Source organism: Abramis brama (genome assembly GCF_963993115.1).
Source record: "Abramis brama genome assembly, chromosome: 8".
Classification (NCBI taxonomy): domain Eukaryota; kingdom Metazoa; phylum Chordata; class Actinopteri; order Cypriniformes; family Leuciscidae; genus Abramis; species Abramis brama.
Window position 1 is genome coordinate 25,757,466 of NC_139970.1, and position 14,982 is coordinate 25,772,447.

Here is a 14,982-nt window from a genome sequence, read left to right on the forward strand (position 1 = left end):
CCCCCGGACAGCACGCCAAATACGTATACTCTTTACTCTGTCTGATTATTTGTAAGTGTGAACATGTGAAACTGTTTTTTTTTTTTTTCCACTGGGGAGGAAGATTGGAGTTCTGAAAGTTACAGCATGTTTTCATAATACACTGAACTCTTTTATCTCAATAGATCAAGGCAGATTTGATTCCTTATGATACGAGCCCTTTAGGAAACAAAATCCGCCAGTGTCATATTCACTGCTCTTGTCATGTAGCATGATAGGTTGTATTAGAGCTTTATTGACCATCTGTCAGTGCCGGCCTCAGATGTCACAGACTGTGTTTGCGTTTGACTGACAGCTCTTCTGTTGTGGTGCTTGTGTGACAGCGGCCTGTCCTAACACTCATCTGTGATCTGAGAATTAAAAAAGATCATGAACCCTCAAAGTACTCCCCGAGATAAATGATAAAGGACAACATTGCTTTACGTAACAGTGCTGCAATTCAGAAACTGGTCATCTGTCATTTTGATTCAAACACACATATACTGAGAAATTAATGATTTGAGATTCTGTACTGCACATATCATAATGTAAATATTGTTTGCATTAGGCATGGTGGTGGAGACTTGGTGGCGACTTTAGGGACATTCCCTTATCAAGGTTCTTTCATTATGCTAGAGTTCACTCGATCTTGCATTGACAAATCAATCATGCAAAGTAAGTATGCGCTTCTGTGTTTTCATTGATGAAATGTAAGTATTGAATTTCCCTTTATAGACGAATACTTAAGTGCAATTTAAAGCCTTGTTTATGCCTGATGGATTCACTCTTGATTCATTGAAGGTGGTGATATTCTCCAAAACTACAGCGGGCAGTACAGAGAAAGTATGAGATCAACCTGTAAGTTTCAGTAGTTTGCAAAAGAGGCTCAAGTTTACATTTTATCATCAAGATGTTTCCTTTAACATATTATATCGTATTAAGAAATGAGCTAGGATTTAAACAAAATGCTATTAAAGTGCCTTTATTTTTACTTTGAATAAGAGCCCTACAAGAACCATTTAGTATATAAAATGTAGTGGACAGATACATGATTATATACATTTTCTTTACAAGAAAAACTTATCAGATATATAAGGCAACTACACCGTGTGAAAACATGGGATCTATACATTTGATTTATTTTAAATTGTTCGAATTAAACTTACGCCCTTGGCATTATGACGTCTTGAAACAATCTGTGCATTTCAGTAAAGATAAATCAACCTTGTCTAAAGCTAAAACTAGGCACTTCCTAATTAAAAAATTGCCCTGCGAGCCCCAGAATTAAGTTACTGTTTATAAACATATGTGCAGAGTCATGCGGAAATATATGATAAGATTGCTAATTGTTTGAGGGCATTTGTTTGCTTTAGCATAACAGCCACACAGTTACAGCAATTAAAGATTACACATGTGTGTATGTCAGTAACAGCTTTTTCCCACTTGACAGTCATTTGAAAACTATATTTGCACAACAAGCCAATTAGAACTTTCGCTTTAAAACCATTTTTATTACCAGTTCTTATTTTACCTAATAATATAATGGAAGTTATATAAAGTTTGAAAAATTAAAGCTTTCTCAGGCAAAGATCTGACCTGAAAAAAAAAAAAAAAACGTTCCTCAGTCAAAATCCACATAAACATGACATCAATTTCAAGGATGAGGTTCAAAGACTTCCAGAACTACAAATCGATTAAAGAATGAAACATAAAATAGACCTTGGACTTTAATTCAGAAATACCCAGATCTGATATACTGTAAACACACAGAGTAAGCCAGAGAGAGTGTGTTTTTATTTTATTTCATCGAGGTTACAATGGAGCGATTCTGTTGTGCAAGTTCAGGCTTTGGTGGTGCTATTTTGAATCCTAGCTCTGTCATTGTGGACAGAAGCAATGAATATTAATTATATTTCCTCATCCAATGATCTGAGGAGGTTTGAAGCCTCCTTTAGACAGGACCATGCCTTGTGAGACCTCGTCAGACTGTTTGTTCAATAGAAATTTACTTAGTGAAGTAATAAAAGTAAATTTGATGAGTGCAGTGCTGAGCTAAACAAAAAGTGGCTGATAAGTTAGCCATAAACCCACTTCGCCATTCTTGGAGAGATGATTTGGTTTACAAATGCTAATGCGGTTATTAAAGGCAGAATGCAGTCATTCCCTTCCACAATTCCACATCTGGATGCACTTAAAAATCCACTCAACAGACTTAGAAAATATCAAGATGCTTAATGAAGTGGGTACTCATCAGAGTTTTTTAACAGACAAATCTGTTGTAGTATTTATAGTGTGTACTGTAGCATATAGAATGAGCTCGGTGTTACCTCAGCTTCAACTTTTAGAAATAAAACATGCTTAAAAACTAATTTTCATACATAACAATGTCCAACAGTGAATACAGTATGTATGCACCACTGGAGAATTCAGTGTCAAGATCACAAATCACTAGTCATTATGTTTTGAATTTTTATAATGATGGAAATTTCTGGAATAAACCAAAGATACAATAAAGACGTTTTATTTTTAAGATTAAAGAAGACATTTATTAATCGATATAAATTAATTGAATACAAGCACTAGACATTTGTAAAATGTGGGATTTATTAGAATTATTTATATTCTTCCAGGAATAAATAGCAGAAATGATTGACTTTGTGATTAAAATATAGCTTTTGTTTTGTTTATTTATTGTTGTTATTTTATGTAACAAATGCAGACAGAAGTAATAATGGAATGTTTGGTATGCAACGAGTTTAGCTTTATTCAACTGTTTCTGGAGCATCTGTCAGTACCATTTAGTGACATGCAGTTATAGTTAACAAAGCTCAATAATAGAGCAGCAACACCTACTGCTCTGATGTACAACACTTATACCCAAAGCACAATCACTATACAGTCAAATGGCTGTCAGCAGCATGATTTATGTCTGCCATCATGTCGAGATAAGAGTTGTTTCACATTGCGCTTGCTACGCTGACATTGTTCAGGTCTATAAAGTCTGAGTTTTCCCTCCAGCCTTCACTTGTGTGGTTTCATTCCCAAAATGTCTCCAGGTACTTTATCCATTAGAGTCGCCCACAACATACACCTGATTCAGCAAATGTCTCCTGACGAACCCAGCTTGCGGCATTTTACGCTTCACATCCAGATCAGCTAATAGTGTCCAGAGAGGTGCTGTCAGGATATCTAAACTGTTGCTCTCTTGGGGTTAAAATGAACTTTCAACTGGTATTTCTAACCAGTCTTTACAGCATCCTCTTGTTAACTTACTGTCCAGAAGAATAACACGAGTGTTACAGCAAGAGGTAAAATCAACATTATTCTAAGGGTCAGACCGAAATGCCATATTGTCACAGTTAAAACAAGGTATGTTAATGGGACACTATGCTGGAGGATGGGAAATGCCCCACATCCTGCCCTTTTCCCAAGTGGAAATGAAACCCAAGAACGAATTGTGATATTAATGTTGTTTGTGAATATGGTTGTTGGTGGGCCCTCAAGCAAAAGACAAATTATGAAGTGCAGAGGGCATCTTGATTCATTTCTGGGCAAAATTGTGGCTAATGAGCAATGATCCTGATAAATGTATAATGATTGTTTTGTTAATGTAATTGTGAACTGTAATTACCCTGGCATAGATCCATTTCACCAAATGAATGTAAAATTGTTCTGAAAAGGCAAAACCACAGAGCAAACCCGAATTAGTTCATCTGAGTAAGGATTCAGAGAATTACCACTTTTTTGGCTCATTTGTTCACTGGTGCTAAATTCTGAATATTCTTTGCAAAGTTTATTATTATTATTATTATTATTATTATTATGTACAGTATTCCTCTCTCTCAATATAATTGTGGTAATTAGATAAGAAATCATTCGCACAAGGCCTGTGAGATCCTGAGGGGGAAGTTCAATCATATTTATCATATTGCATATCCTGATTAAGAGGCGCTTGTGAACTGTGGGTTGTGGGAAGCAAGATAATTTTATAATACATCCTCCGGTCACACACAACAACAATACATTCTGCTGCTGCTGCTTCTGCTGTTTTGGATAACGGCAAATTTGTTTTTCAGTTAGGGCTTAATGGTTTAATAATCTCAAAAGAAACATGGATGCAGTGCACACTTTTGCAATTACGCACGAAAGTGGCTGTCATTCATAGTCACATCTGACTGTAGTTAATACACCAGCAGCACCTTGCTAAAACACTAACACTGTGCTGGATGATGTCGTGGTTGCCTTTAGCGATGGTCTCATCCTCAGCATGGTAAAACTGATCCAATATATTTCTTTTCAGTTTAGCATATAAATAAAGCCATTTGTCACATTGCAGACACGGAGAGCCCTTCACGTTCAAAGGGGAGCCCTCTCTCTGAGGTGTTTAGATTTCCCATCTGGCTCTTCTGGGTGATGGCTGTGTACTGCAGGAACAGCTGGCGGCCCACCTGTCCCCCCGCACCCAACTCAACTTCTGTGAGAGATGAAAATAGAGGAATCAACAATGCTTTGACTTATAAAATGTTGTCCTATTTCATAATGTTTTTAAAACACTTGGAAGCCTTTCACAGATGTATGTGAGCAGGTGGCTGAAGAGATGGATGCTGCATTTAAGAATAGCAGTTCGGTTTTGTTGAGTCATAATGCAAACAAAACAAGCATGTGTATTCAGATAATTCCACGTTTAGAAGTGTTCAAATTATTCCAGGGTGTTTGAAAAGAGCAAACCATTTTTACGTTTTGGCGGGTCTTGTGAGCAATCCTCTTCTCTTTAATGTAACAGTTCCATTAGATTGAATTAACTTATTTTACAAGTAAAAAATATGCTAAATAAAGTCTTCTGCAAACATACATTCAAACACTTCTGCAAACATTGATGTGTGATTGCTCATGGTGTCTTGTTTCTGATTTGCTGGTGTGTTTACAGTGGGCTGTGTGTTCAATTTATATGTTTATTCTTTTTGTATATTCTATATTCTTTAAGTGCAAAATAAAGTTGTGCTTTTCATAAAAACTTTTGCAAACTTTTGTTTTTAAAGATTTTCTTTTACATTATGTCTAACAAGTATATTTTTCTGACTATAATTATCAATATGTCAGGCTTTACAGGGTTAAACGCTCACGTTTCAAGCCGTGATGAGGAGAGGTGTTGTTTTGTCTGTATTAATAATATCGAGTCATTGATTCCTTTATTTAACCGATTCCATAAAAACACTGATTCATTCGGAGACCAAACACACGCCACTATTGTGTGCTGTTCGGAAGATGCGCAAAGCATTCAATCGTGTTATTATTTACTATTAACTAGTAGTAACCCAGCAAACACAGAGCGATCCCCTATCGTTAGTATATGGTTTCCGTTTGGTTATATTTTGAGAACCAAATAATAACGTTCTAGGAACATTCTCTAATGACATAATGACAGAATGACTCTAGTTCCATAATGATAGAATTTGTATCACTGTGGGATCATCATTTGGGAAACAAGTTCATGGAGAGCATAGAAGGACCAAAAGGGCCAAATTCACATGTGCTGTATATGAGTATAATGTAAAACATTGTTAGTTAGTTGTGCTGTTGACCGATTACTGGCCTCACTGTGGTTGAATCAAAGTCGTAGTGATATTTGGAACAACAGCAATCTTTATTATGTGATGTTTTTGATATTGCTCAATTATCATATCATTTACTTTTTCTGCTGTGCAAGCAATGAAGAGCTTTAATTTCATCTAGAAACGTTATGGTACATTTGTCATTTAATGGCAGCATTAGTCAGTGCATATTAGCCAGGGTCATTCTTTTCTAGAGATAATTACATCAGAAAATAAGCAATAAGACACAGTGATGATTGTGGTTTGTCAGGTTTCCATGGAGTTTTTCTTTTGTTGGTGAAGACAAAGATTGGATATTTTCTTTAATTTGAGGACAGCAGGAGGGAGAGAGAGACAATTCAAAGACATCTCTTTTATTAGTTATTTTTGCAATGAGATAAGTGCTGGCAACTTTTTAAAGCTGCAGTCCGTAGCTTTTTTGGGTTAAAAATGATCCAAAATATATTTTTTTATTTTTGTTTATCTATCTGCTTGCCTTAGCTCGATTCAAAACGGTAAGCTTGTAATAATGTTTTTAATTCCAGTGGTACTGGTGGATTTCCGTGGGAAATTCGAGCATGTCTTTGTGTCATTACGTCACATCTGTGTACATAAAGAAGGAGTCTCGGCTAGTAGGCTATGAGTGTGAGGATGTTGGAGGTGGAGATTTATAGCCTTTTCTCACAGAACTTGATATAATTAAACTTATCAATTTGATGGCGGATCCAGAAAGGTTCAAACGACATCACCAGTGACGACTGGAGATTCACCCGTTGTAAAACGCAAAAGACTTCGGACTTCGGAGAAAAAAAGAGACTGCAACCGGGCCCATGCGAAAACAAGGACAAATATCGGAAGGGCATTCAATGTAGTCACGCAATGCTGATGTTGTTAACATTAACAATTTGAGAACCAAGTTTAATTTGCACGGTTCGACGTGATATAAGCGATCGTTAGATTTAATCGGCGTGATTTACTGCAATGCTTTTTTCCCCTTAGTTGGTCAGAACAAAAGTGGATGTTACTTACTTCATGTTCAGATTACATTTTCCGTATGTTCCGTACATGGTCCATACTTCCAAAAAGTAGAATCTGTGATTCCGAATGCCAGTATCCACACCATCAGAGCGGTGATTGACAGCCGCACATTCTCCTCAAAACATTGGATTCATCCGCGCTGAGTTTTGCCGAGGCACAACGCACGTAAAGTTGATAATTCCGCTAATAACTGCAATTGCAGATTTCAAACAGAGATGGCGACAAAGAGGAAAAACCGTGGACTGCAGCTTTAAATACTGATTTATGATTTTTGATGACAGAAAAGACAGAAAATGGGCTTGTAGACAAAGATATTAAAAGGGCCAATCTGGAGTTTTTCTTGCTTTCTTGTATTAATTACCATAGCATATGGCAAATGTTGCATGATTCAGTATATTCAGTGTATTCACCTTTAAATTAGTTCACCTTTAAATGTTACCACAGACATATAATTCACATATCCAAGTGAACTCTGCACCAGAAGTATCTCTGAAACCCCTGAGAATGCCACGATCTCCTGCCTGACCATTCATAATATTTAGTGTCAGCCTGTAACAAATGTGTCTCCGCTCTGAAATAGCAAATGCATTGTTTGAGCATTACTTCTTTCTCACCCTGACATCGGCCGTCTCGTGTGATGCTATCTGTCAGTAACTGCTATTACAGAAATGATGGGTGTCACTGGCGTTTCTATAAATCAAACTGATGAGTCCTTGCCTGAAATTTGCCAGTGAGAGTTTGATTTCTCTCCTATTTTTTTAACCTAGAGTCACAAGTGAAGAATGACTGGATTACGTTAGTCAACAAACTCATCCTCTCCTAATGGATTCAGTTTGTTTATTATGTAGTGGGAATATATGTCCTTACACAGAGCCATATGGACTCCGATCTAGAGCACAAGAGCCTGAGGTGACTTGTGATGAAAGTAATTTTAGGCAAAAGGTCTGTTTTTTCCCCATCATTACCACATGGAAATATAATTGCAGTATATCAAACACGATTCTAAATCCAATGCTACTATTACTACTACTACTACTACTACTACTACTACTACTACTACTAATAATAATAATACATATGTAGTTAATAAATGTGACCCTGGACAACAAAACCAGTCACATGGGTAAATTTGTTGAAATTGAGCTTTATACAGCATCTGAAAGCTGAATAAATAAGCTTTCCATTGATGTATGGTTTGTTAGGATAGGACAATATTGGTTGAGATACAACTATTGTAAATCTGGAATCTGAGGGTGCAAAAAAATCGAAACTGAGAAAATCTCCTTTAAAGTTGTTCATTTATGTTCGCGATTGTGCTGCATTCACTCACACAAATAAATGTTTTAAATATTTACAGTAGGAAATTTACAAAATATCTTCATGGAACATGATCTTTACTTAATATCCTAATGATTTTTGGCATAAAAGAAAAATCGATAATTTTGACCCATACAATGATTGTTGGTAATTGCCACAAATAAACCCGTGCGACATGTGACTGGTTTTGTGATCCAGGGTCACAAATAACTTGACAAATTTATAAATGTATTGGCTTTGCCTTCATAAATGCTTCATTGTTATTTTAGTAGTGAACACTTTATTTTATAGTGTTCATGTTACATGTTACATGTACTTACCATAGTAAATTATGCATAACTACATTCAACTAACCCTTAACCAAACCCTAACCCTTTAGTAAGTACATGTTGTTAATATAAAATTACTCAGTACTTAAATATATAATCACACTGTAAATGACACCTTACAATAAATAAACCTTTTAGTATAATTTATTTATTACTAATTTGAATGAGCTTTTTTTATATTTTCAGATTTCATCTCAATTTTAGTTTTAGTAATTATGTTTATGGACTTTATGAGTAATTATGATGTGTTTTTCACATTTGTATTACTTTTTTAAATATTTGTTTGTAGCTTTAATTTGTTTTTTTTTTATTAAAATTTTTACTACTTAAATGTATTTATTTCAGTTAGCTGCCAAGGGAAAATTTCAAATTTTTATTTAAGATTTTAAGTCTAAGTCTGTCATCTAATATGTATTTCTTATTTGATTTTTTTTTTTTAAAAATTAAATAGTTTTAGTTAACAATATCAGCACTGGTTTGAATATGCTAAAATGTTTTATTCAGAATCCACACTGTGACTCATTTAAGCGGGAGAGAAAACTGAGTTGTGTGGGACTTTTCAGATCGTCATGCCCAGAATAAATGTATCTATATTTAGGCCCTCTATTGGAGGATATCTCTTGAATTGTGTTTCATAAAATCCACTAGTTTTATATAAAGATACCAAGTTTGATTAAAGACTTTGTAGTTTATATTTTCATATTTCCTGTTAAATTTAAATTGAACAAAACAAATTCTAAGACCTGAAGCACTCTGTAACAAATGTTCACTCTTTAAAGGTAGATAGACACAGACAGCTGTCTCATGAAGGAAATCTACCATTTGGAGTACTGTCGTTCCGAGCCTCACACATATCTGACTCAGTGCTGATAGGGCCAGTGAAGGTGAAGACTCTTCTGGAGAGGTGTGAGTAATGAAGCAGCGCGAATGAAGGAGACCAGAACAGACAAAATCCATCCCTCCAAACAGTTATAGGAGAATCTTTCCATTTCACTCCAGGTCTGCTTACAATAAGAACATTGTGGTCAGAGTATAAAAAAATATAATAAAAAAAAACAGTTTATGAATCAAATGTTAGTTTTGACTGTGGATATCAGTGAATGCTCAGGATGATCTAAGTGTAAAATGTATTCATATATATTTTAGAGTTTGGTGCAGAGAAAAAACATAAACATTTTAAATGCAATAATGCTGAGCCATAGTACACCAAATAAATCTATCAAACCAGAATCTCAACCTCTGAATTCTGTATTCCCAGGATGAAAGACCATATGGAAATTACCTAAGAGCTGAAGCATCATTGGACATTGGATAAGATTGGTATACAGCCTTAAGCAGACATATTCTTCATTGGTGTGAGGTTGTATCCGTTTCTGAGTAGCGATGTAAGAGATCTTGAAATATTTAACATCCAGCAACCTTTGAGAATTTAGAATAAATAATACATTTTTCATGGTTCTCAATCTTTAGGAAGGCGATGTTCAACCAGAATCGGATTTGTATGGGTGGAAGAAAGTGTCAAAAGCGGCCTTGTAATTTAATGGCGATTCGGTACAGACTCATAACTTGACATCCAACAAGAAAAAGCTCAGGCTAAGACCTTAAGGGGGAGTCTATTGAGCTACTAGATAAATGAGAACTGAATGCATTTATGCAGATGGTGGAAATAGTGCCGTCAGTAGAAGGCAGGCACATGAATCATTTTTTTTCCCCATTATGCGCATTAATAAATAGTCCAATGCAACTTCTACTACTAAAGCATTAAAGTGGTTTTACACAGACTATTTTAAATATCAATTAAATAGTGTATAATGATTCTATAATTGGACAGTCTATCAAACAATAACTTCAGCAATATATTCTCTAGAGACTCTTGTCACATTGAAAATCTAATTCCATCACAACCACTGGAGAAGAAAACAGGAACTAGCATGCACAGTTGAAGAGTCCTCATATGGAGATTAGATATAGAGTGCGTAATTCTAGCATCTTTGTGGCATTGAGATCATGAATCTTTTTGCACTAATCAGACCACAAGCATATTTATTGCACACAATTGATGATCTACAAAGCATTCAGTATTGATCCATGTAATATGAAGTAGTGCAAATATAGAAAAAACTGTTACAGCTCATGAATAAGATCAATTCATTGCAAACTGCAAGCGTGGTCATGCATTTGTTTAAGCAAACCGTTTCATGAGCAATACGATCTATACGCATTATCTGACATATCACCATGCATGGTTTTCAGTTAATAAATAATTGATAAAGAGATATTGAAGTGCTGGCTTTGACTTCACTTCTTCCTTAATATTTAAATCTTTCGTATTTTGACCCACGAGAAACAGACATCTGAACTGAGAGGGTAAAACTTTAAATATTAATGTTATTGCCTCTTCATTCTGTCCCATGTGAAGCCTGTCTATACTCTCTTATGTGATAACATGCTTATCACTCTTCCCAGTGGGAGTCTTGACCGCAACATTAAGCCACTGTTGCACAAACACACTTATCATTCAACTGTCCACACCAGTTTGAACCTCCATTGCAATGTCTGTCTCTATCTATCTATCTATCTATCTATCTATCTATCTATCTATCTATCTATCTATCTATCTATCTATCTATCTATCTATCTATCTATCTATCTATCTATCTATCTATCGTATAACCATTTAATATCTCTTAATTCCACTATTTGGTATTAGTTTGAATGCTTAAATATGCTGTAGAATTGTACATAATAAAAATAAATGTCACTCAACAGCATCTGTTTACTGCACTTGGAAAAAATGTGACCGCTATATTTAGAGCAAGACTCTTTCACATCACCTGTGATGATTTAGTTTCAGTCACTGGGTTAGATTAAGGTTGTTTAACTCACCTGCTGTTGATCTGGCCAGTGATGCAGTCAGGATAATGTGAGCAGATGAGAATAACCTCCAAATGAAGATGAAAAGGCGACCAAAAATGTGATAATGAAGCCGGTTTTATTGAGTTTGGTTCTTGACTTTAAAAGCATCAGGTGCCAAACTAAAGCTTTTTATGTATTTTTTCATGGCATTTGAACATAATTAATTGATTTTCACTCCACTTCCTGTTTATTCTTTCCATGTGAATCATTTAGTCCTCACAAAGGGAAATGGAGGAGCAGTTGTCTGAGTCAGTAGGCAGGTGTTGTCATCCCATTTAAAGCCTATGGGTGTCACCAGCTGTCTAGTAAAGTAAGATGGATGAGATCCAAAAGTGTTTACAACCACCAGCCCAAGAATAAATAAATAAATAAATAAATAAATAAATAAATAAATAAATAAATAAATAGTGCACATGACTAAATGGATAGGCTCACAGGATGGCAAACACTTTGAAAATATGTTGAGCATCCATCTTTATTCACAATTTTGAGTGGTCATTGGCACTGATGGCCAACTTCTTTACTGTATATTGTTAAGTTACATAGATTTCCCTTTCATGAAATTCAGGTTTGACATTCATAATCTAATGATGAGTAATGTGGCCACTACTAATACTAATAGTCATTAGCATTAATAAATTATATTTTCACAAAAATGTCTTGATTTTTTTTAAATTCTTGTTGCTATAATTACACAGACAACAGAGAAAGGGTGGGAAATATTCAGATCCACCTTTATAGACCACCTGGAACACTATAGAACACTAACTAGGCTTAATTAACTCACTGGCTGTTGATGTCAATCGGAATTCAACCTGCTGGACAGCTGGTAGCTTTGTGTTGAAACATCTGGTTTCTAGCTAAAATATTCTAAGTTAGACATTAACTGGTGCTGGTCAACCAACTAATGACTCACTTGCACCAGCTAAGTGGATTGGTTATCTTAGACCAGCTAGAAACCAGCTAGCATCTTCCTGAACATCTCCAGCAGGGAAAGCAGCTGCGGAGCTGTCCATGGTGCTGAAAGCGTACCGCTCACCATTCACTGATGAAATCACTATGCCCTGATGAATATGCCACATACACTTTTCCACATCGTTCGCCTCTATTTCTCCAAAACAAATTTATACGTCATATGGGACTGACTTATGATGCATTTGGAGCTCAACCAGTGTTTGTTTTGGAAAATGAGGGACGCGTGGTAAAAGAGAGAGCGCGATGTGTAAGTGTGTGCGCGTTAGAGGGATGACGATGACGGTGTTTGGGGAGCTGTGGGTGTCTTTAAGAGCTTCTTTCAGCTGCTCACTAGTGTCAGGATAGAGAGGCACGAGCCACTGAAATACTCACGAGAACAGAGAGTCACGCATCGTACTGGAAATACGTTTATTTTCATACACATTTAGGATATACTGCCATCGGGAAACCCGGACAAGATGCAGTCGCCAAAGTCACAGGCTTTTGCTGTCAGTTTGACGCTGTTCTCCGTTCTCAGCTCGGCAATGTGCGCCAGTCACTGTAAGTACATGCAGTGCCGTTGAGCACTGTATCCCATTAAAAGTTGCTTTGGTTTGTGATTTTTTTTTATTTTTTTTTTTTTATGCGTCTTTATTAGACCCAATGATTTCATACTGATACTATACAATCGGAGATCCTTAAATTAATTAAATTATTGAAAGAATGCAGGGGATTTAAAGACTATTCCTGCAAATGTGAACTTTTACTGGATCTGGTGAACCTGTAACAATGTTGGATGACTGCATTCGCGTTTCACGATGCGACTTCTCATAAGCATCTGCCAAAAGATAGTGGAGCAGGTGTGAGACATCGTGCATTTCAAATGTTATCACGGAAAATGAGGCGTAAAAAGCAGTTATTTGCAGGTTATATCATTTCTCGATAAAGTAGGAGATGGGCAATGTTGTAACATTTTGTTTCAACGTCTGCAACTCATTGTTTATTTGTGTATTAACTTTTATATGATATTCCCATTTGTGTCTGCTACCAAATAAAGTAGTTTAAAAAACCTACTACTTATTACTAAACTGTCTAAATTAATATAAAGTACAGAGACCGCTTAAATACTGTATATGCAATACCGGATGGGTTGTAACACTAATAAAGCACATTTTACATTTTGTGCATTAATTGATTGTGGCAAGTTCCCCATGGATTACCAGTAAACATTGTATATGAAGCATTTTCAGTCACAGCAGCTAGGAACAAAATAACAAATTTAAAAATGAGAAAAAAAAGCTCTAAAAACAACAGTTCTGTTAATCAGACATGTAGGAACATATACTGTACCATTTTGTTTTAATTTGTGTTCTTCCAGTTGAAGTACATTGAAAAGTGTTACAACCTCTCCCGTCTGCTCAAACATGATATTTCAAGTTATTCTAGTTATAACATGTATATCAGATTAAACAAGATAACCTTCTGATCCAAATGATTCCAGTCCTGTCATGTAACATCCATTTTGCAGTGACATCCCAAAATTAAATTACCGGTATATACCTAGCGTGAAATTATTCAATTTCACAATTAACAATTACCTGTTCTATGCTCTCCTCTATGCTATTTCAGTGTTGTAGCTGAGTTATGTGTCCCAAACGGGATGATTTCCAGTGTCATCCCAACACACTTTATTTTATTTTCATTACTGTGAATGATCACCATATGTGTGAAGCTCGATGTGTTTAAAGCGTTCTCACAGTGCCTTCTCAGATAAATGCATGAATCAGGAGAGCACATTGTTCCCCTCATATATCCATAGATACACCTTTTCCTGTATTATTAAGATGAGAAACACTATGCTACTGGAAGTATCTGTAGATTTCACTAGGCAATGATATCTGTCATTTCTATGTATTCAGAGTCTGTTTGCATCGTGACCATGATATGAAACAAAAACTTCCTTAGTCATTCATGGCTCTGCTCAGCATGAGATGTGCTCTGTGGATCTGGATCAGATGAAGTGAATCCTTACTGAGGACATGCAAAAGGATATTCTCATATTTACCACAGGGGTACCAGAATAAAGCTGGAGATCCATCATGCCCTTGTCATCTGTGTCAGGTAACAGAGATAATGGTTGGTTCTGTCTCTCCCAGGAGCCCCTGGCTCGGTTCTCAAAGAGGGATAACAAGGGGATGTCCTTTCAGATCTGGTGTCCCTGGAAGAACAACTACATCCCTTTTACTGTGACCACTGGGACAGTGGATGGTCTCAACATGACACAAGATAAAAGCCTTGTTTCACCTGGCTAGGGCAAACTGAGGCAAGACCTAGAGGCTCAGTGTTTTTTGACATTGTCTGTGGACATGATTGTAGTAAAAATATCCAGCATTTTTTTTTTTTACCTCAAAAAATGAACAGAAGTAGAGATAATGCAGAATAGTTGATCTAAGTCATTGGGTCTTCTGAGTGTGAGACATGCAAACATGTTTTAATAGCATCTCTAGAACATACTGTGCTGCCATATATTTACTATTACTCCATTAAGAAATAATGGTACCTTTTTTTGCACTATAATAACCATTCTTGGTTCCACAAAGAAAGGTCCATATTTTTTTATTATTAGTATGGCAAACATTTTCTAATTTATGGAACATTTTTCTGTTATAAAGAACTTTTGTGCAATGTGAAGGTTCCATACACTCTTAAAATAACAGATCCATTTTGGGTTCCCCAAAGAACCTTCCAGTAAGCATTTCTTAAAAAACTGCTTTTCTTTGTGTGAAGAACTTTTTAATAATCTAAGGAACTGTTTTCCA

General features: G+C 35.8%; 1 protein-coding gene across 1 annotated transcript in view; it reads left to right on the plus strand.

Moving 5' to 3' along the window:
- The first annotated feature begins 12,557 nt into the window (after positions 1-12,557).
- Positions 12,558-14,982, plus strand: part of cntnap5a (contactin associated protein family member 5a) — an 84,131-nt gene continuing 81,706 nt past the window's right edge. Inside the window, exon 1 of the mRNA XM_084121396.1 lies at positions 12,558-12,724. Within this exon, the coding sequence (XP_083977522.1) occupies positions 12,643-12,724 (82 nt within the window). The 5' untranslated portion in view covers positions 12,558-12,642. The remainder of the gene's footprint in view (positions 12,725-14,982) is intronic.